The sequence below is a fragment of the Salvelinus sp. IW2-2015 genome, linkage group LG32, assembly GCF_002910315.2.
Source record: "Salvelinus sp. IW2-2015 linkage group LG32, ASM291031v2, whole genome shotgun sequence".
Lineage (NCBI taxonomy): Eukaryota > Metazoa > Chordata > Actinopteri > Salmoniformes > Salmonidae > Salvelinus > Salvelinus sp. IW2-2015.
Window position 1 is genome coordinate 23,735,480 of NC_036871.1, and position 22,173 is coordinate 23,757,652.

Genomic DNA, 22,173 nt, shown 5'->3' on the forward strand with positions numbered 1-22,173 from the left:
AAATACAAGCTTAACTTGAAGTTTTTAATCTGTGAAAATAAAATGAAATCACAACTAAAATGTTCTTTCTTCCTGAAGATAAGATGGTACTCAAAACAGTGTTAAATACAAAAATCATGTCTGGGAGATGATGACAATTGATTACTTCATTTAATCAAATAAAAAAATGCAGCTTCTAAATCAAACAAACCAAAAACAAATGCACTTCCAGAAAGACTTAGCTATAATTTAGAAGGAAAGTTTAGTGCACAGCGAAAAATAACATTACTTCCATAAAATAAAAATACAAGATGGGAAGGATGTGGACAATATATACAAATGGCAAAGGCAATAGCGAAGAAACATGCTGTGTGTCGACTGGTGATAAAAAAAGACATTTTCTGTGCGACTTTACCCTTTTATAGAAGATTAATTTCATACTAAACTCAGAGGACAAGTTGAAACAGATCAGGAACTGGAAAAAGGCGGGATTTCTGACGTGATGGTATCCAGTGGCTGCCAGTGACAGTTCATGAGTGAATCGTAGAGTTCCTCGCTCCTCTCCATGTATTCTGTGTTCAGTGCATCCACATCCAGCTGAGGGTTGGGGTCTGGCAGGGAAGAAAATAAAAGAGTAAATAAGCCAACAAGCCATGGCATTGGTCACAGCAGTGATCTTCAAGGCATTCCTTGTCAATCACCAAACATTACTGTAAAAAAGAAAATCTACACTACCGTTCAAAAGTTTGGGCTCACTTAGAAATGTCCTTGTTTTGAAAGAAAAGCTATTTTTTTTGTCCATTAAAATAACATCAAATTGATGAGAAATAGTGTAGACCTTGTTAACTGTTATGGATAGGGGGCAGCATTTTCACGTTTGGATGAAAAGCGTGCCCAGAGTAAACTGCCTGCTACTCAGTCCCAGTTGCTAATATATGCATATTATTAGTAGATTTGGATAGAAAACTCTGACGTTTCTAAAACGGTTTGAATGATGTCTGTGAGTATAACAGAACTCATATGGCAGGCAAAAACCTGAGAAAAATCCAACCAGGAAGTGGGAAATCTGAGGTTTGTAGGTTTTCAACTCTTGGCCTATCGAATACAGTGTCTATGGGGTCATTTTGCACTTCCTATGGCTTCCACTAGATGTCAACAATCTTTAGAACCTTGTTTGATGCTTCTACTGTGAGGTGGGGCCGAATAAGAGGGGAATGAGTCAGAGGTCTGCCAGAATGCCTTGAGCTCGTGACGCTCGTTCACGTGAGAGCGAGCTCTGTTCCATTGCTTTTCTGAAGACAAAGGAATTCTCCGGTTGGAATATTATTGAAGATTTATGTTAAAAACATCCTAAAGGGGAGAGCACGTGATGCCGCGGAGCTGAGCAGACGTTGACAAACCGAGCTCTTCAAAGTTATTCTATTATTACCTAAATAACAACGTTGAAACAATATTCTAACATCGGCTGATAAATTGTCAAGTACTTACCTTCCCAAAGAGCCATGGACCTCCGACCGAGAGGCAAGAAGGACGACCAAAACGTCGTTGATTCCCAAGATAACGATAACGCTACAGCTAGCAAGATTAGCATTAGCCCTCATAACTCAGACAACAGTTCCAGACTGTTGCTCTCGGCCTCTTGCGAGCCTGCCGACATGCTGGCTACTCTCCTCCGGGAAATTCAGGATGGTAACAAAGGTCTTTCTATGAAAGTTGATAAGAAAACGGCTGAACTCCATTCTTCCATTGACGACCTGAAATCCTCCATGAATGATCTCCTTTTGAGAACGACTGAGGCAGAGTTGCGCATTAGCACAGTTGAAGATACCATCGCTCGACATGATCAGATCTTGATACAACTGCAAAAGGACAATGCCTACCTCAAAACAAGGTAGATCAGATGGAGAACCAGAGCAGACGTAGTAATATCCGTGTGGTGGGATTGAAAGAGGACAGCGAGGGCCGTGACCCGGTCCGTTTCTTCACTCAATGGATCCCGGATGTCCTAGGCATAATCAACTTCACCAAGCCACTGGAAATCGAACGTGCCCACAGAACATCAGCGCCGAAACACCGGCCAGATGAGCCCCCACGGGCCGTCCTGATCAGGTTCCTCCGTTTCCAAGACAGAGAGAAGATACTGCAACTCGCAAGAGCCAAAGGGGATATCACCATCGATGGCAAGAGGGTCAGCCTTTTCCCGGATATGAGCGCGGATCTCGCCAGACGTCGCAAGCAGTTCAGACCTGCCGCCAAAGCACTGAAGGAGAAGAACATCACCGGCTACCTCATCCACCCTGCGCGGATGAAAGTTCAGTACAAAGGCCGAAGCCATCTCTTCAACACACTGGGAGAAGTGTACACTTTTCTCAAAGAACTGAGCAACGTCTGAGCCAGGACGGTCTCTCTGGGGGATAAGATGCAGTTTGTTTGTTCTCTCTTATCCGGACTGAACCGCTGATATCCTCCGGTCGCTATAATTGATTTGTACATTTTCAACTAACCGTATCTTTCCGGGGTGAGTTCTATTACATTTACAGGAGAGTATATTTTGGTTTAGTCCATATCCACTGGGCGAAGCAAATAAGTGTGTTTAGGTCCACTGCTTTCCCCCTCATTTATGTTAATATTTCGAAAAAAGAAGCAGCCCTTACCGTGGGCAGTAAATATTCAGCCATAAGTGTCTATTCACAATGTTTGTTTTCAATTTAGAGAGCTCGCAGGTTTTAGTTTACACCAAGGTTTAGCTAGTAAGAGCAAGATGGAAAGCGAGCAGCAACGTATCTCTACAAGTGTATTCATGTTTGATTGTTGGGATTGTGGTTTTAGTCTAACAATCGGGGTGGGTGGGATTCTTATTTTTTTCCCCCTTTTTTCTATGTTTATTGTTTCCTTCCTAAAGAGACACATAGGTCACTTCTGTGTTCAAACCAAAGTTGAAACATTTCCTAACTATCTACATATGATAGATTTCCATTCAGTTACATATTTGAAACCCAACTATGCTTAATCCACTAAAATATGTCACATTCAACGTAAAAGGTCTTAACAGCCCGATTAAAAGGAAGAGAGTCTATACATACCTTAAGAAATTAAAGGCTGACATTGTGTTTTTACAAGAAACACATCTTACAGCCAGTGAACACAAGAAATTGAAGAGGGAATGGGTAGGACAAGTTTTTGCGTCCTCTTTTAACTCAAAAGCAAGAGGAACTGCAATTTTGATAAGTAGACACATCCCCTTCTGCGTCAACAACACCATCTCTGATCCCTCTGGCAGGTTTGTTTTGGTGCAGGGGCATATYTTTTCAGAGTCTTGGACCCTATTGAATATTTATGCTCCTAACTTCGATGACCATATGTTTATACAGAATGTCTTCCTTCAGGTTGCTCAAGCACCACCAGGATGGCTACTGGTTGGAGGAGATTTAATTTTTGTTTAGATACAGTTCTTGATAGGTCCTCTGATAAACCCTCACTTCTTACCAAAGCCGGAAAGCTCACCATGTCATTCATGAAAGATCTCAATTTACTAGACATCTGGAGACAGTTGCACCCACAGGATAGGGACTACTCTTTTTATTCACACCCACACAAGACACACACACGCATAGATAACTTTTTACTATCGACCCAACTGTTTCATAGAGTGTTAGATATCGAGTATCTCCCCAGATTGCTTAGTGACCATTCTCCTCTGGTATTATCAATCTCCATTCCTACCAAGGTAAATGGAGCATATAGATGGAGACTAAATTCTACACTCCTAAAGCAACCTGAATTTTGTGCATTCATCAAAGAGCAGATCAATATTTTTACTTTGACAAACAAACCCTCCACTCCTGACAGTTTCATTCTTTGGGACACATTGAAGGCCTATCTGAGGGGACAGATCATTTCCTATACTAAAGGGCTGAAGAGAAAACACGGTGCGGAACTGAGTGCCCTTGAATCTGAAATCGCCGAGCTAGAGAAAACCTACCAAAGAGGCCCGACTAAAGATCTATACAGGCTTTTGGTAAATAAACTGAAATATAATATTCTGAACACATATCAAGCCGAGAGGGCCATCACTAAATCAAAACAGCGTTATTACGAGCTTAGAGAGAAAGCTCACAAAGTATTGGCATGGCAACTGAAAGCAGAGGAAAGTAAGAGGACAATTAATGCTATAGAAACTCTTACTAATGAGATATCTTTCGACCCTACTGAAATTAATAATACTTTTAAGAAATACTATGAAGACCTCTACACTTCCCAATCAAGCGATGATCTATCAGAGATCGACTCCTTTCTCTCCTCTCTCAACCTCCCATGCCTGTCAGGGGAAGAGAGCGAGCGCCTGAGTGAACAGTTCTCAGTTCCTGAATTGTTGGAGGCCATTAACTCCTTACCTTCTAATAAATCTCCTGGGGAGGATGGCTTCCCTCCAGAGTTCTATAAAGAATTTAGGGAGCTGTTGGTCCCCTACCTTATGGAGGTACTTAAAAAAGCCAGGGAAGACAACTGCTTTCCAGAGTCTTTCTCTCAATCCACAAGAAAGGGAAAAACCRACTAAAGTGTGCCTCCTATAGACCAATCTCTCTCCTTCACACAGATTGTAAACTGGTCACCAAGATGCTATCTAAGAGACTGGAGTCATGTCTTCCCCTGTTGGTCAACCCAGATCAGACTGGCTTCATAATTAATAGATTGTCCTCCAATAATCTCAGAAGGTTCTTTGATATAATTCACCTTGCTAACAAAAACAAAATACCTAGTGTCGCAGTCTCCCTCGACGCTGAAAAGGCCTTTGATAGGGTTGAATGGCCATACCTCTTTCGCGTCTTGGAAAAGTTTGGTTTAGGTACCGTGTTTGTAAATTTGATAAAATCACTCTACAAATCTCCTAAAGCTAGGATTGCTACCAATGGGATTACCTCCTCCTCTTTCCCTCTCTATAGGGGGAACAGACAAGGTTGCCCAATCAGCCCCCACCTCTTTGCCCTCGCCATCGAACCGTTGGCTGAGGCTATTAGAACGTGCCCTGACATACATGGCTTTGAGGTGGGCCCCCATACCCATAAATSATCACTCTTTGCGGACGACCTTGTCTTATTTCTAACAAACCCAGAACACTCCCTCTCTCACTTGCAGATCCTACTACAGTGTTATAGTTCTTTCTCTGGATATAAGGTCAATTTTGATAAAAGTGAAATCTTACCGTTGTCTGTCTTTGACCATCATACCATCAAGCACAAGTTTCCTTTTAGATGGTCGCCTATGGGCTTCACATATTTGGGCATAATGGTGGATGGTAATCTGAACAACCTCTATAAACTCAATCTGGCCAGTTTGTTGCAAAAGGTGGAGGGTGACCTTTGTAAATGGATGGACTTACCTCTTACCCGACTGGGTAGAATCAATGTAATTAAAATGAATGTCCTGCCCAGATTTCTATATCTGTTTCAATCTCTCCCTATCCCTGTTCCCGCAGCATTCTTTTCTTCTCTCGACAAGCTGACCAGACGGTTTATCTGGCACGGCAAAACCCCTAGGATTGGCCTGGATAAACTGACCCTTGATTACAGTCAAGGGGGCTTAAACCTCCCCAATTTTAGAATGTACTACTGGGCAGCACAGTCTAGGTTTCTGGCTCAGAGGTTTGACAAGGGTCCCTCTCCCTCATGGTTGAACATTGAAAAGCTTGAGGTAAATGATGACACTGGGGCAGAATTGTTTTACAAATGGGACAGAAAATGTATAAAAACCATCACAGACAACCCTTTAAATCATACATTCTGTCCTGGCATGGTGCAAACTGCATGAGCTGTTCGGACGAGGGGGATTCCTTTCCCCTAAAACCCCTTTATGGAACAATAGATTGATTCCTATGTTTTTCCAGAATAGTAACTTTAGACCATGGTCTGATAAGGGGATCACTCTTCTGGAACATTGTTACGAGGAGGGAGTTCTTATGTCTTTTGATCAGCTGAAACAGAAATACCACTTGCCTAACAGGGACTTCTTTAGCTACCTACAACTACGAAACTTTATTAGGGTGTCTCTCAAGGGACAATGGAACCTACCTAAGATGTCGCCTATTGAACAACTCTGCCACGCAGACCAACCACTGTTCAAGACCATTTCCCGTGTTTACGATGCTCTTATGTCAGGACTAACACTGCCTGGGCTAGATAAACCCCGACTTAGATGGGAAAAAGATCTGGGTATTGATCTTGATGAGGGTCTATGGAGTGACCTATGCAGGGATGGTGTTACATCCACATTGAACTCCAGATACAGACTGATCCAGTTTAATTTCCTCCATCAGCTCTATATCACCCCATCTAGACTGCACAAGTTCAACCCTGATATCTCCTCCCTATGTTTTAGATGTGGCTCAGATGAAGGAACATTCCTCCATTCCACTTGGCAGTGTTCAAAACTACACGGTTTCTGGCAGGGGGTATGCGATACCATATCCTCAATTCARGGGGTTGCATTCCCTTTAGACCCGGAGGTCTGTCTACTGGGCAACTTTACTAACACCAATCTTAGGCAAAGCCATACTATAAAGCTAACAGAAATATTGCTAGTGATTGCCAAGAAATGTATTGCCTTGAAATGGAAATTGGYTTCCTCCCTGCCAGTTGCAATGTGGCTATCAGAAGTTAATAGCTGTATCCCACAGGAGAAAATTACTTACTGCTTGAGGAATAAGTTAAAGACATTTTACAGAATTTGGCAACCTTTTGACTATATGGAGAATCTCCCCCCACATCACATTGAATGAATCTGTATATTATCCGTATATAATGTTTCACACGTAATGTATAATATGTAGCCTACGGCAGGTGACCATATGATCCAATGTCTCATTTTTTCTTTTCTTTTTTTATTGTATGTTTGTATGTATAATTTGTTTTCTTTTTTCTTTCTTTGTTACGCTCGTCTGTTACTTTGTCCTATTGCTGTCTAATATCTTTTCACCTTTGTCTTGAATGTTAATTGGAAAATGCAAAAATAAAATATATATAAAAAATAAAAAAAACATCCTAAAGATTTATTCTATACTTCGTTTGACATGTTTCTACGGACTGTAATATGCCTTTGTCTAAACTTTTCCCTGGACCTGCCCCGAGTTTAGATTGTGTACTGAACGCGCGAACCAAAAGGAGTCATTTGGACATAAATGGACTTTATGGAACAAATCAAACATTTATTGTGGAACTGGGATTCCTGGGAGTGCATTCTGATGAAGATAATCAAAGGTAAGTGAATATTTATAATGCCATTTCTGACTTATGTTGACTCCAACATGGCGGATATCTCTTTGGGTTGATTTGTCGTCTGAGCGCCGTACTCAGATTATTGCATGGTTTCCTTTTTCCGTAAAGTTTATTTGAAATCTGACACAGCGGTTGCATTAAGGAGAAGTATATCTTTAATGGCAACCGATGCCTCACAAGTCCTCAACTGGCAGCTTCATTAAATAGTACCCGCAAAACACCAGTCTCAACGTCAACAGTGAAGCGGCGACTCCGAGATGCTGGCCTTCTAGGCAGAGTTCCTCTGTCCAGTGTCTGTTATTTTGCCCATCTTAATCTTTTATTTGTATTGGCCAGTCTGAGATAAGGCTTTTTCTTTGCAACTACCTAGAAGGCCAGCATCCCAGAGTCACCTCTTCACTGATGTTGAGACTGGTGTTTTGCGGGTACTATTTAATGAAGCTGCCAGTTGAGGACTTGTGATGTGTCTTTCTCAAACTAGACACTAATGTACTTGTCCTCTTGCTCAGTTGTGCACTGGGGCCTCCCACTCTTTCTGTTCTGGTTAGAGCCAGTTTGCTCTGTTCTGTGAAGGGAGTAGTACACAGCGTTGTACGAGATCTTCAGTTTCTTGGCAATTTCTCGCATGGAATAGCCTTAATTTCTCAGAACAAGAATAGACTGACGAGTTTCAGAAGGAAGTTCTTTGTGTCTGGCCATTTTGAGCCTGTAATCGAACCCACAAATGCTGATGCTCCAGATACTCAACTCGACTAAAGAAGGCCAGTTTCATTGCTTCTTTAATCTGCACAACAGTTTTCAGCTGTGCTAACATAATTGCAAAAGGGTTTTCTAATGATCAATTAGTCTATTAAAATGATCAACTTGGATTAGCTAACACAACGTGCCATTGGAACTCAGGAGTGATGGTTGTTGATAATGGGCCTCTGTACAGCTGTAGATATTCCATTTAATTTTTTAAAATAATAATAATACAAATCAGCCATTTCCAGCTACAATAGTCATTTACAACATTAACAATGTCTACACTGTATTTCTGATCAATTTGATGTTATTTTAATGGACATAAGACAAAAGGTGCTTTTCTTTCAAAAACAAGGACATTTCTAAGTGACCCCAAACTTTCGAACGGTAGTGTGTGAGATATATGGCGGTAAGTGCACTTGATTCAGCAGCCCTAGCGCCGGGAAGGCAAAGTGTTCCCATTTTTAACCATTTCATGTGTCTGAAAGTAGAACGCCGCCTAAACGGCAGGCCCGGAGACCAAATCAAGTACACCTATAGGCCTACCGCAGGCCAATCAGATCACCGTGTCTGCAGTTTCCTCAAGCCATAGACTAAAAAGAAACCTCGAACGCACAGCAAAGTTGATACCGTGAGATAAAACTTAAAACCATGACTAGCGAGAGACTCAATGAATATAGGAATGAGCTGCTGTTTTTATGGATGGTTAAGTTACTCAGCACAGTGAACACTTATAAGCCATAAAATGCACGTTCTCCCAACAACCAGCACTGCAGCCACAATGAATAAGTATAGCAAAGTGTTCCGATAAGCTTGGGTTATTATTAGCGCCTTGTATTTTTTAATGTCGAGGAATATTTCACTTTCTCCGGTCATAGGAGTAACATGAATTGGTGCATAAAGCAGAATAATGCAGTGTGACTTGAGTGTCGCATTCAGCTGGAAGACGGTGCCCCCTTTTCTCAGCGGAGGGAGAGCCAGTGAGTCGGGTGAGAGGCAGCCTCACCGCGGCTCCGTCCCTCCCCTCACTGACCAATTACTATTACCAGTGTCTTGATATACCTAACATTTGGTTTATATAACTTCAAAATGGTCTGAGAAGAACATTAGCAGGGCAATTCAAGCATAGCCAATATGGAGTGATAATGTATTGCACCTACTGCACAAACCTCATTGCTACAGACCTGTTTTTAATTGGTTAATGTTGCATTGGGTAAAAAAAATTTAGTCAAAAAAAATAAAAAATAAAATATGTATATATATATATATTTTTTTTAATAATCTGAGCGGTTATTCTCGGCTTGCATTTTGACTCAGAAAAGGTTAGTGACCAATGTTTTACAGGGCCAATGTAACAGTCAGGCAATGGTAACAATACATTTAACATTTTCACACCGGAGTTCCAAATATCTCTTACCGGTCACCCCCGCGTGAGTCGTTTTAGGCACGTAATGTCCGAATGCACTCACTGTTCCAAAATGTTATTATTACGCAACAGGACAGTTAACACATGTTGCCTGTTAATTAGTTTCAACTTGTCAAATTCAAATTATTTTCTAACAGTTTGAATTGGTGTTCTGACTCATTGACATAGTAGTCCATTTTAGCGATGCGGACAATTTATGTTTGAGGCTTTACTGAGCCAGATAAACTTCTCTCTTCACTCATGTTAGCGCAGATAAAGTATGCATATATTTGTGCAGTCCTGCAAGAATTGGAACACTTTCTTGCTGGCACTCGCTTTGCCTTCCTTGTTGTTTTCCTTATACATGTGTGCATTCCTATCAAAGTAAGTTCCTTATTTTCTGTATATTGTGTTGTCGTTTCTACTGTAGGCGTATGTATGGAGCATAATGTATTTACAGTTTTATTCACATTTACAATTACTGGTGAAAAATAATGTATTCTGATTATTGCATATATTGTAATGGACACCTATGATGTGTGTAAAATACTTTAAGGTTGTACTGATTATAATGAGCTAAGCTATTTGCCAGCTATGTGTTGCGCCATGTTTGTATACATTATATAAAGCATTCTGGGTGTCACGTAATTGGTCAGACCAAATATGTTATAATGACTTGAAGGAATGGTTCACTCATCTTTCAGGTAAACTTCCGTTAGTGAATGATCGTAGACGACACACCCCCTTCAACATGCATAGTATAAATAGACCAAACTCATCTTGTCACCTCTCTGGTTGATGCGAAAAAAACAAGCATGGCGGCACGCACAAACTACCCATCGTCGGATTACTTTCGATTCCTAAAAAGTGTTTTACTCAATTATTTTGATCAATGGTGAGCTCACCTGTGATGTGATTAATTATAAATAGTAATTGCTATTAGCTAATTCATTTTGCAGTTTGTCAGCCGAGTTATAAAAATATGACCGCTTGTGTTACGTCAATCTTTCATCAGAAAGCTCTAGGACAAATGTAGCCAACATTTTCCCGGTTTGGATGATTGTGTTATGCTGTAGCTACTTCTGTGAATGTCTGAACACTGTACCCAAAAATAAACAGATCACATTCTGAACATAACTTTGTAAGGACTGTGTTTGTGCAAAATGTTTCTGAAAAAACAGTGGCCAACTCAAACGCTGATTGTTGCGTCATTCGAAACTGTACGTTCTAAATAAGCGTTCTAATCACACCAGTCTGATCGTACGCTACAGGGACCACTGTAGAACGATCACACCTGTGTGTTGGAACGTGTGAAAAGGTTAAAAGAAACAACAAATAACTTATCTGCAGCACATTGCATTTTCCTTTAGTACATATAATAGGATAGTGAGGACTTACCTTCTGCTGCCTCTTCTTCAGGCTCATCTGTGGACTCCTGCGGTTGCTAATGGGAAAGACAAGACAACTGAAATGAATCATTGTGAACCCTTGAGGATGACTGTTGGCAATCCTTTTTTGACATATCATTACATTATGGGATAAGGTACGGGGAATTATGAGGGGGAAGATCCCAGGAGCTTGTCAGGAAGCCTTACCTCGGAGGAAGTCTGCATGTCTGTGGGCATGCCAATGGGAGGTGGGGGTCCCATCATCCCATGGGGGCCTGGAGCAGGGTACCCTCCATAGGGACCATAGCCACCGTAGTTGTAGCTGTTGTACTGGTCATAGCCCCAATGAGGGTAGTAGTTCTGGTTGGGTTGTTGATAGTACGGCTGTTGGTAATTGTTGTGGTAGGAGTTGTGGTTCTGGTTGTTATAGCTGTTCATTTTATGGCTAAAAAGCAAGGAAACACGGGGTGGGAAATTGTTAGGTTCAGCAGATGTCAAGTTAGGAGGACAATCATGCATATGAGATCAACTTTCAACAAAGAGTGACCGGCATGCCACTAATCAAACCTAATATTGTATAATTTCCACAGTAATAGAACCATACCTCTTGTTCACAGCTATGCTGATCCTGATTGGTTTCGTCCCCAGGCCTGAGGCGTTCTGACACTCATCGATGGCTTTCTTCTGTTCGTTCTCGTCCCCAAACTTGATGAAACCATAACCTCTGCGAGACCAAGCACAACACTAAAACCCTGAGCACACGTTCTCTCCGGGCTTAGCGTATCATGCTTATCAAACACGTAATTAATTAGAAAACAAAAATGGTATGGTAGAACTGAAACTTGTTGTTTTACTTTTAATATGAAGTAGCATCACTTCAATTGTGAGTTGCTCTTGCTTACCCTATATGGGGAAAACAATAGTTTTAGCATAAATGTCAGAAACAAACCTTTTCCAGTATTTTGGGGAAAATATACCAGCGGTGAAGATACGCAAGACACAAATATGTCTACACACAATCCAATTAAACAAATATATTGTTAAAAATGTCATGCGATTTTCCAAGGAATTTAAATGTAATGAAATGTCAGATTAATCAATCTGAAGCAGAAATTAAATTCAAATTGTGTTCAAATCAGGTGGTGCATTACCAGCATCACCAAATAACATGACTATGTCTGTTCAGCGCTCATACCTGGAGTTACCATACTGATCAGAGACCACTTTCCCTCCTTTGCAGGAAGGGTACTTCTTCAGGAAGAACTGATGGAGTTGGTAGTCGTCCACCTCTGAAGACAGATCTCCGACAAAGACTGAAAATTCCAGGCTGAGCAGAGCCATGAGGGACAGAGAGCAAGAGATATAACCAAGGTGTCCTAAATTACCAACATCATAGCGTCAAGCGGTTTCTTTTTTTACAATCTATTTTTCTGTAGGTGGAAAATATCACAGAGCAGTGTACATAATAAACACGTTACTGCAGGTTCCAACAACAGAAGAATGCCTCAAAATGAGGAAGAAAGTTAACAGCTTACCCAGCTTCTGGCCGTTTCCCATAAGTTGCATAGTTTAACTTAAACTTTCTGGGCTATACAGGAAGAAAGAACAAGCAATCAAGCACCTTCAAAGACAAATGCGTGTAGTAAGGACATATTGCTAGAAAATAAAGAGTATATTAGAAAAGGACATTTTATTTGGTTTACATACCTCCACCACCCAGTACAGGCTTTATCCCATTCGTCAGTTAGTTCCTAACAGAGTTTATTCACCAGCTTCAAACAAAGTAAATTTACAAACAGCCTCAACCACCACCATCAGGAAGAAAACGGAGCTCAGTAACTTGGCTGTCATGTAAATTTGAGATATTCTGTTCCATCAACCTCAAATTAAGGTGGGGGCCAATGATAGTGAAGCTCCGCTATACACAACACATTTTGAAAAAAGTATCAAACTAAAACAAGAGGGTGGTTGTCCACTAATACATAATCAGTAAGTTGTTTAAATGAACTATGAATATTAGAAATGTCAAGCATATAATGAGTGCTCACCGGATTTGATCCAGGAACAAGCTTCCCATTCAGTCTGTGAACGCATCGGTCAACGCTGGCTTCGTCTGCCATTTCCACAAAGCAATAGCCTGCCGATCCTCTGTAGCACAAGAGATTGTATTAGTGACAATATGATACACCCACATTTAGAAACAGGACAGAAAAAAAACAATGTAGGGTAATAATATCCCACAAATACTGTATTTTGGAATTTCAGTATCAATTCACAGCGCTGTGGTAAGTAAACTAACTACTTCACTGGAATTACACCAGGTGGTTCTATAACAAGTGATGTTTTAGGTTTGACATTGTAGCTGATGGGGTCCAATTAGATTGTATTTTGATCAGTGACAGATGCACATTTGGGCATGTAATGGCTTGATCTATATACAATGCCACAGTGTGTATTACAAACTGGTCAGTGGCCTACTTTCAAAGATGGAAACAAATGCTAAACACTAGCCCATTCATATATGCTAACTACCATTAGCGTCTACTGATGAAGGCATCTTCCCGGGGGACTTTCATTACACTTGCTCTAAATGTTAAAGAGTAGGAAGCATGAGTTTTTAATCACCAAAGTAACAGTGTGGTCAAAGACTTAGTTGTGGTCCCAATCTGGTTATATTCATTAACTTATTTGAGGATATCTTCGGAACTACCCACATATACATTTTTCTCGACGTCACATGGAGGATCTACTCTGTGCTACCGAGTTCGTATGCTAGCTAGCTCAAGCTGGCAAATGTTACCCACAACTCATGCTCTTCACAGGCTTGTTATCTAGTGGGAACCTGATAGCATTGCAGGCTCTGGTGCCTTCTTGTGAAAATCATACCTGCTTGCTCTAATTGCGTAACAGTGGTACCTCGTCTATTCTCCTTTTTGTTTTGTCAACTTTTAGGCTGAAAACCCCATGGAGAGAAGGGTTTGAGAGCTAGCTAAACACATGATATCACTCACTACATTAAACACGTCTGTGATTAACATACCCCGTTACTCTGTGGGTAATGATCTTAACACCATACGCCGTCTCGCCCATAGTGCTGAAGGCCTGTTTGATGAAATTCTCATCCATGTATGGGTCCAGCTATAAAGAAGATAAAGATTATTGAGTAGTTGTCTGTAAAATATACACTTACGCAATAAGGCCAGAGGGGGGTGTAGCATTTGGCCAATATACCACGGCTAAGGGCTGTTCTTATGCGCAACGCAGAATACATGGACACAGTGCTTAGCAGTGGTATATTGGCTATAGAGCACAAACCTCTGAGGTCACTTATTGCTATTATAAACTGGTTACCAACATAATTAGAGCAGTAAAATGAAATGTTTTGTCATACCCATTGCAATTATAAACTAGGTGGTTCGAGCCCTGATTAGCTGAAAGCCATGGTATATTTAAGCAATAAGGCCTGAGGAGGTGTGTGTATATGGCCAATGTGCCACAGCCAAGGGCTATTCTTAGTCACAATGCAACTCTGGAGTGCCTGGACAAAGCCCTTAGCCATGATATATTGTCCATATATCACAAACCCCTGAGGTGCCTTATTGCTTTATAAACTGGTTGCCAATGTAATTAGGGCAGTAAAATGTCTTGTCATACCCATGGTACAAAGTCTGTTATAAACTTGGTGGTTCAAGCCATGAATGCTGATGGGTATATTAAGCCGTATACCACGGGTATGACAAAACAATGTAATTAGTAAAAATAAAATGTTAACTTTTTAATAATAGCAATAAGGTACCTCATGGGTTTGTGATATATGGCCAATATAATCACGGCTAAGGGCTTTGTCCAGACACTCCAGAGCTGCGTTGCGACTTAGAACAGCCCTTAGCAGTGGTAACGTTATATTGGCCAAATACCACACCTCCTCAGGTCTAATTGCTTAAAATATCCCATTCATATCCATGAAATGTACAAACTCAAGCCAGGAAATTGAGATCAATGTAGAGATAATACTGATAGATTATAAGTGATAGACCTACCTAGCTAGCCAAATAGTGCTAATGTGGCCAAAGAATTACATACAACAAATGTTAACCCACATTTCTACCGCTCAGAAGTAGCAGTTATTAGGTGCTAGTAGTAACTTACTAACTACTAATAGAATATTACAAGCCGCTGCCATGGTTAGTAACGTCAGGCCCAGCCAGGGCAGCATCACCATAACGTTAGCAAGCAAACGTTAACCAAACTGTCGGGAACGTTAACGTTACTTTAGAGAAGTAAATACTGCGAATACACCATTGACTGTATTTCTTATCCTGTTTTTAAAATAACACCATAGACATTACCGTTACGTCTCCCAAAAAGTTGTTGTGAGGTATCTAACGTTAGTAAATTACGTTGCTAAAATAGCTAAGTTAGCTAACTAAAACAATTGTCTGTGCTAAAACGTTTGTTACCAGTAACGTTAATGCAAAATTATTAAAACAGAGCAAACATACATCACCCATCCAAAGGCTTGTCATTCTGTTGAACATCTTGGTGGTTTATTGTCGGAGGGTCTCCAATAAATGCGAATATGTAAGTTAGGTAGCTACGTTTACGAATGGCTGGCTAATGACTAACGTTAGCGAGCTCCTCCTCCCGAAACTGGCGTTGTTTCAAAGGGCTGCGTAGTGAAATTATGTGAGGTTTACTTCTTCCTCGTCTTCTTCTACTTCTATCATATATCATGATATATGGCGGTCCGCAAACCAACTTTAAAAGTGCATGCCGCCATCTACTGTACTGGAGTGTGTGGTCAATCAAGGTTTACAACATTTCTAAATCCTCCTACCTAACTCAATACTTCTGAGAAAATAAAAAGAGCCCTACTAACTTCTAATAGACCCTCTCCCATCCCCACCGGCTCTGACACTCGCTGGATGTGGCAGGGCTTACAAACTATTACAGACTACAAAGGGAAGCACAGCCTCGAGCTGCCCGGTGACACGAGCCTACCAGACGAGCTAAATAACGTCTATGCTCTCTTCGAAGCAAGTAACACTTAAACATGCATGAGAGTATCAGCTGTTCCGGACGACTGTGTGATCACACTCTCCACAGCCGATGTGAGTAAGACCTTCAAACAGGTCAACATTCACAAGGCCGCAGAGCAAGACGGATTACCAGGACATGTGCTCCGAGCATGCGCTGACCAACTGGCAAGTGTCTTCACTGACATTTTCAACCTCTCCCTGTCTGAGTCTGTAATACCAACATGTTTCAAGCAGACCACCATAGTCCATGTACCCAAGAACACTAAGGTAGCCTGCCTAAATGACTACCCGACCCGTTGCACTCAAGTCTGTAGCCATGAAATGCTTTGAAAGGCTGGTCATGGCTCACATCAACACCATTATCCCAGAAACCCTAGACCCACCCCAATTTGCATACCGCACCAGCAGATCCATAGATGATTCAATCTCTATTGCACTCCACACTGCCCTTTCACACCTGGACAAAAGGAGAATGCTATTAATTGACTACAGCTCAGCATTCAACACCATAGTGCCTTCAAAGCTCAAATCAAATTGCATTGGTCACATACACAAGGTTAGCAGATGTTAATACGAGTGTAGCGAAATGCTTGTGCTTCTAGTTCCGACAGTGCAGTAATATCTAACAAGTAATCTAACAATTCCCCAACAACTACCTAATACACACAAATCTAAAGGGGTGAATGAGAATATCTACATATAAATATATGGATGAGCGATGGCCGAGTGGCATAGGCAAGGTGCAATAGATGGTGTAAAATAGAGTACATACAGTTGAAGTCAGAAGTTTACATACACCTTAGCCACATACATTTAAACTCAGATTTTCACAATTCCTGACATTTAATCCTTGTAAAAATTCCCTGTCTTAGGTCAGTTAGGATCACCACTTTATTTTAAGAATGTGAAATGTCAGAATAATAGAAGAGAGAATGATTTATTTCAGCTTTTATTTTCAGCTCACATTCCCAGTGGGTCAGAAGTTTACATACACTCAATTAGTATTTGGTAGCATTGCCTTTAAATTGTTTAACTTGGGTCAAACGTTTCAGGTAGCCTTCCACAAGCTTCCCACAATAAGTTGGGTGAATTTTGGCCCATTCCTCCTGACAAAGCCGAGTCAGGTTTCGAGGCCTCCTTGCTCGCACATGCTTTTTCAGTTCTGCCCACAAATTTTCTATAGGATTGAGGTCAGTGCTTTGTGATGGCCACTCCAATACCTTGACTATGTTGTCTTTCAGCCATTTTGCCACAACTTTGGAAGTATGCTTGGGGTCATTGTCCATTTGGAAGACCCATTTGCGACCAAGCTTTAACTTTGGGGGTGCTTTGCTGCCTCCTGCAGGATGATGCTGCCACCCCCGTGCTTCATGGTTGGGATGATGTTCTTCGGCTTGCAAACATCCCCCTTTTTCCTCCAACCATAACGATGGTCATAATGGCCAAACAGTTCTATTTTTGTTTCATCAGACCAGAGGACATTTCTCCAAAAAGTACAATCTTTGTCCCCATGTGCAGTTGCAAACCGTAGTCTGGCTTATTTATTGCAGTTTTGGAGCACTTGCTTCTTCCTTGCTGAGCGGCCTGTCAGGTTATGTTGATATAGGCCTCGTTTGACTGTGGACATAGATACTTTTGTACCAGTTTCCTCCAGCATCTTCACAAGTTCCTTTGCTGTTGTTCTGGGATTGATTTGCACTTTTCACACCAAAGTACGTTCATCTCTAGGAGACAGAACGCGTCTCCTTCCTGAGCGGTATGATGCCTACATGGTCCCATGGTGTTTATACTTGCGTACTATTGTTTGTACAGATGAGCGTGGTAACTTCAGGCGTTTGGAAATTGCTCCCAAGGATGAACCAGACTTGTGGAAGTCTACAATTTGTTAGACTATTTGAAATCAGGTCTTGGCTGATTTCTTTAGATTTTCCCATGATGTCAAGCAAAGAGGCACTGAGTTTGAAGGTAGGCCTTGAAATACATCCACAGGTACACCTCCAATTGACTCAAATTATGTCAATTAGCCTATCAGAAGCTTATAAAGCCATGACATAATTTCCAAGCTGTTTAAAGGCACAGTCAACTTAGTGTATGTAAACTTCTGACCCACTGGATTTGTGATACAGTGAATTATGAGGAAATAATCTGTCTGTGAACAATTGTTGGAAAAATGCACAAAGTAGATGTCCTAACCGACTTTCCAAAACTATAGTTTGTTAACAAGAAATTTGTGGAGTGGTTGAAAAACGAGTTTTAATGACTCCAACCTAAGTGTATGTAAATTTACGACTTCAACTGTACTTATGATATGAGTCATGTAAGATATGTAAACATTATTAAAGTGTCATTATTTTAAGTGGCATTGTTTAAAGTGACTCGTGATCCATTTATTAAAGTGGTCGGTGGGTCTCAATGTAGGCAGCAGCCTCTCTGAGTTAGTGATTGCTGTTTAGCAGTCTGATGGCCTTGAAATAGAAGCTGTTTTTCAGTCTCTCGGTCCCAGCTTTGATGCACCTGTACTGACCTCGCCTTCTGGATGGTAGCGGTGTGAACAGGCAGTGGCTCAGGTGGTTGTTGTCCTTGATGATCTTTTTAGCTTTCCTGTGATATCGGGTGCTGTAGGTGTCATGGAGGGCAGGTAGTTTGCCCCCGGTGATGATGTGATACAGCCCAACAGGATGCTCTCAATTGTGCATCTGTAAAAGTTTGTCAGGGTTTTGGGTGACCAGCCAAATTTCTTCAGCCTCCTGAGGTTGAAGAGGCGCTGTTGCGCCTTCTTCACCACAAAGTCTGTGTGGGTGGACCTTTTCAGTTTGTCTGTGATGTGTACGCCAAGGAACTTAAAACTTTCCACCTTCTCCACTGCTGTCCTTCGATGTGGATAGGGGGGTGCTCCCTCTGCTGTTTCCTGAAGTCCACGATCATCTCCTTTGTTTTGTTGATGTTGAGTGAGAGGTTGTTTTCCTGGCACCACACTCCGAGTGCCCTCACCGCCACCCTGTAGGCTGTCTTGTCGTTGTTGGTACTCAAGCCCACTATTGTTTTGTCGTCTGCAAACTTGATGATTGAGTTGGAGGCGTGCATGGCGACGCAGCCGTGGGTGAACAGGGAGTACAGGAGGGGGCTGAGCACGCACCCTTGTGGGGCCCCAGTGTTGAGGGTCAGAGAAGTGGAGATGTTGTTTCCTACCTTCACCACCTGGGGGCAGCCCGTCAGAAAGTCCAGGACCCAATTGCACAGGGCATGGTTGAGACCCAGGGCCTCCAGCTTGATGATGAGCTTGGAGGGTACTATGGTGTTGAATGCTGAGCTGTAGTCAATGAACAGCATTCTTACATAGGTATTCCTCTTGTTCAGATGGGATAGGGCAGTGTGCAGTGTGATGGCGATTGCATCGCCTGTGGACCTGTTGGGGCAGCATGCAAACTGAAGTGTGTCTAGGGTGGCCGGTAAGGTGGAGGTGATATGATCCTTGACTAGTCTCTCAAAGCACTTCATGATGACAGAAGTGAATGCTACAGGGCGGTAGTCATTTAGTTCAGTTACCTTTGCCTTCTTGAGTACAAGAACAATGGTGGCCATCTTAAAGCAAGTGGGGACAACAGACTGGGATAGGGAGCGATTGAATGCTCTGAGGACGTGGCTAGGGATGCCGTCTGGGCCAGCAGCCTTGCGAGGGTTAACATGTTTAAATGTTTTACTCACGTCGTCCTCAAAGCGGGCAAAGAAGCTAAGGACCCTGGGACTAAACACCTCCCTCTGCAACTGGATCCTGGCCACCCCCAGGTGGTAAAGGTAGGTAACAACACATCCGCCATGCTGATCCTCAACACGGGGGCCCCTCAGGGGTGCGTGCTAAGCTCCCTCCTGTACTCCCTGTTCACTCATGACTGCACGGCCAGGCCCGACTCCAACACCATCATTAAGTTTGCTGATGACACAATATTTGCAGGCCTAATCACCGACAACAATGTGACAGCCTATAGGGAGGAGGTCAGAGACCTGACCGTGTGGTGCTAGGACAACAACCTCTCCCTTAACGTGATCAAGACAAAGGAGATGATTGTGGACTACAGGAAAATTAGGACCAATCACGCTCCCATTCTCATCGACGGGGCTGCAGTGGAGTAGGTTGAGAGCTTCAAGTTCCTTGGCGTCCACATCACCAACAAACTAACATGTTACAAACACACCAAGACAGTCCGTGACGAGGGTCGACAAACCTATTCCCTCAGGAGACTGAAAAGATTTGGCTGGGTCCTCAGATCCTAAACGTTTTACAGCTGCACCATCGAGAGCATCCTGATTAGAGGTCGACAGATTAATCGGAATGGCCAATTAATTAGGGCCGATTTCAAGTTTTCATAACAATCTGAAATCGGTATTTTTGGGCGCCGATTTGCTAATTTTTTAAATATATCTATTTTTCACCTTTATTTAATCTTTATTTAACTAGGCAAGTCAGTTAAGAACACATTCTTATTTTCAATGATGGCCTACGAACGTTCTGCCTCAGGGGCAGAACGACAGATTTTTAACCTTGTCAGCTCGGGGGATCCAATCTTGCAACCCTACAGTTAACTAGTCCAATGCTCTAACACCTGATTACATTGCACTCACGAGGAGCCGGCCTGTAGCGAATGCAGTAAGCTGAGGTAAATTGCTAGCTAGCATTAAACTTATCTTATAAAAAACAATCAATCAATGACTGTCATTGCTCCAATGTGTACGTAACCATAAACATCAATGCCTTTCTTAAAATCAATACACAAGTATATATTTTTAAACCTGCATATTTAGCTAAAGAAATCCAGGTTAGCAGGCAATATTAACCAGGTGAAATTGTGTCATTTCTCTTGCGTTCATTGCACGCAGAGTCAGGGTATATGCAACCAGTTTGGGCCGCCTGGCTCTTTGCGAACTAATTTGCCAGAATTTTACGTAATTATGACATAACATTGAAGGTTGTGCAATGTAACAGGAATATTTAGACTCATGGATGCCACCGTTAGATAAAATACGGAACGGAATAAACGTTTTGTTTTCGAGGTGATAGTTTCCGGATTAGTCAAAGGTATATGGTTTAGAGAGAAATAGTCGACGCGTTATATTCCTGTAATAACTTGCGGCTGAACTTGAAAGGGGTTCCTTCGTTATTTACCGTTCATGTCTTCCATAGAGAATGTCTTGATCTACTTCAAATAAGGTCTGTGTTTCGCGGAGGAGCAGACTGACAGGGACCATGCAGACAAGCTCGGCTTTCTGCACTACAACCTAAAACTTCTTAACTGGGAATATTGAAGACCCATGAAAGCTGGTGGTTCGTTTTAACATATTTTCTACTGTTATTTGAGACTAAATTGATTTTATTTATGTATTATATTAAGTTAAAATAAAAGTGTTCATTGTTCATTCAGTATTGTTGCAATTGTCATTATTACAAAAATGTGTGTGTGTGTATGATATATATATATACACTGCTCAAAAAAATAAAGGGAACACTTAAACAACACATGTAACTCCAAGTCTCACACTTCTGTGAAATCAAACTGTCCACTTAGGAAGCAACACTGATTGACAATACATTTCACATGCTGTTGTGCAAATGGAATAGACAAAAGGTGGAAATTATAGGCAATTAGCAAGACACCCCAATAAAGGAGTGGTTCTGCAGGTGGTGACCACAGACCACTTCTCAGTTCCTATGCTTCCTGGCTGATGTTTTGGTCACTTTTGAATGCTGGCGGTGCTTTCACTCTAGTGGTAGCATGAGACGGAGTCTACAACCCATACAAGTGGCTCAGGTAGTGAGCTCATCCAGGATGGCACATCAATGCGAGCTGTGGCAAGAAGGTTTGCTGTGTCTGTCAGCGTAGTGTCCAGAGCATGGAGGCGCTACCAGGAGACAGGCCAGTACATCAGGAGACGTGGAGGAGGCCGTAGGAGGGCAACAACCCAGCAGCAGGACCGCTACCTCCGCCTTTGTGCAAGGAGGAGCAGGTGGAGCACTGCCAGAGCCCTGCAAAATGACCTCCAGCAGGCCACAAATGTGCATGTGTCTGCTCAAACGGTCAGTAACAGACTCCATGCGGGTGGTATGAGGGCCCGACGTCCACAGGTGGGGGTTGTGCTTACAGCCCAGCACCGTGCAGGACGTTTGGCATTTGCCAGAGAACACCAAGATTGGCAAATTCGCCACTGGCGCCCTGTGCTCTTCACAGATGAAAGCAGGTTCACACTGAGCACATGAGCACATGTGACAGACGTGACAGAGTCRGGAGACGCCGTGGAGAACGGCGTCAACAGTCATCTAGAACAGTAGCAGTGGGATGCTCAGCCTTTCAACC

General features: G+C 42.1%; 1 protein-coding gene across 1 annotated transcript; it reads right to left on the reverse strand.

The window, feature by feature from the left end:
- Positions 1 to 10: 10 nt before the first annotated feature.
- Positions 11 to 15,464, reverse strand: LOC111956536 (tRNA selenocysteine 1-associated protein 1-like). Its single transcript, XM_023977008.2, has 9 exons — positions 15,290 to 15,464; positions 13,828 to 13,925; positions 12,836 to 12,935; positions 12,323 to 12,375; positions 11,983 to 12,114; positions 11,392 to 11,511; positions 10,995 to 11,232; positions 10,798 to 10,843; positions 11 to 590 (listed from the first exon to the last, which is right to left on the reverse strand). The coding sequence occupies exons 1-9, from the start codon at positions 15,323 to 15,325 to the stop codon at positions 448 to 450; spliced, it is 966 nt and encodes a 321-aa protein (XP_023832776.1). The 5' UTR covers positions 15,326 to 15,464; the 3' UTR covers positions 11 to 447.
- Positions 15,465 to 22,173: the final 6,709 nt, after the last annotated feature.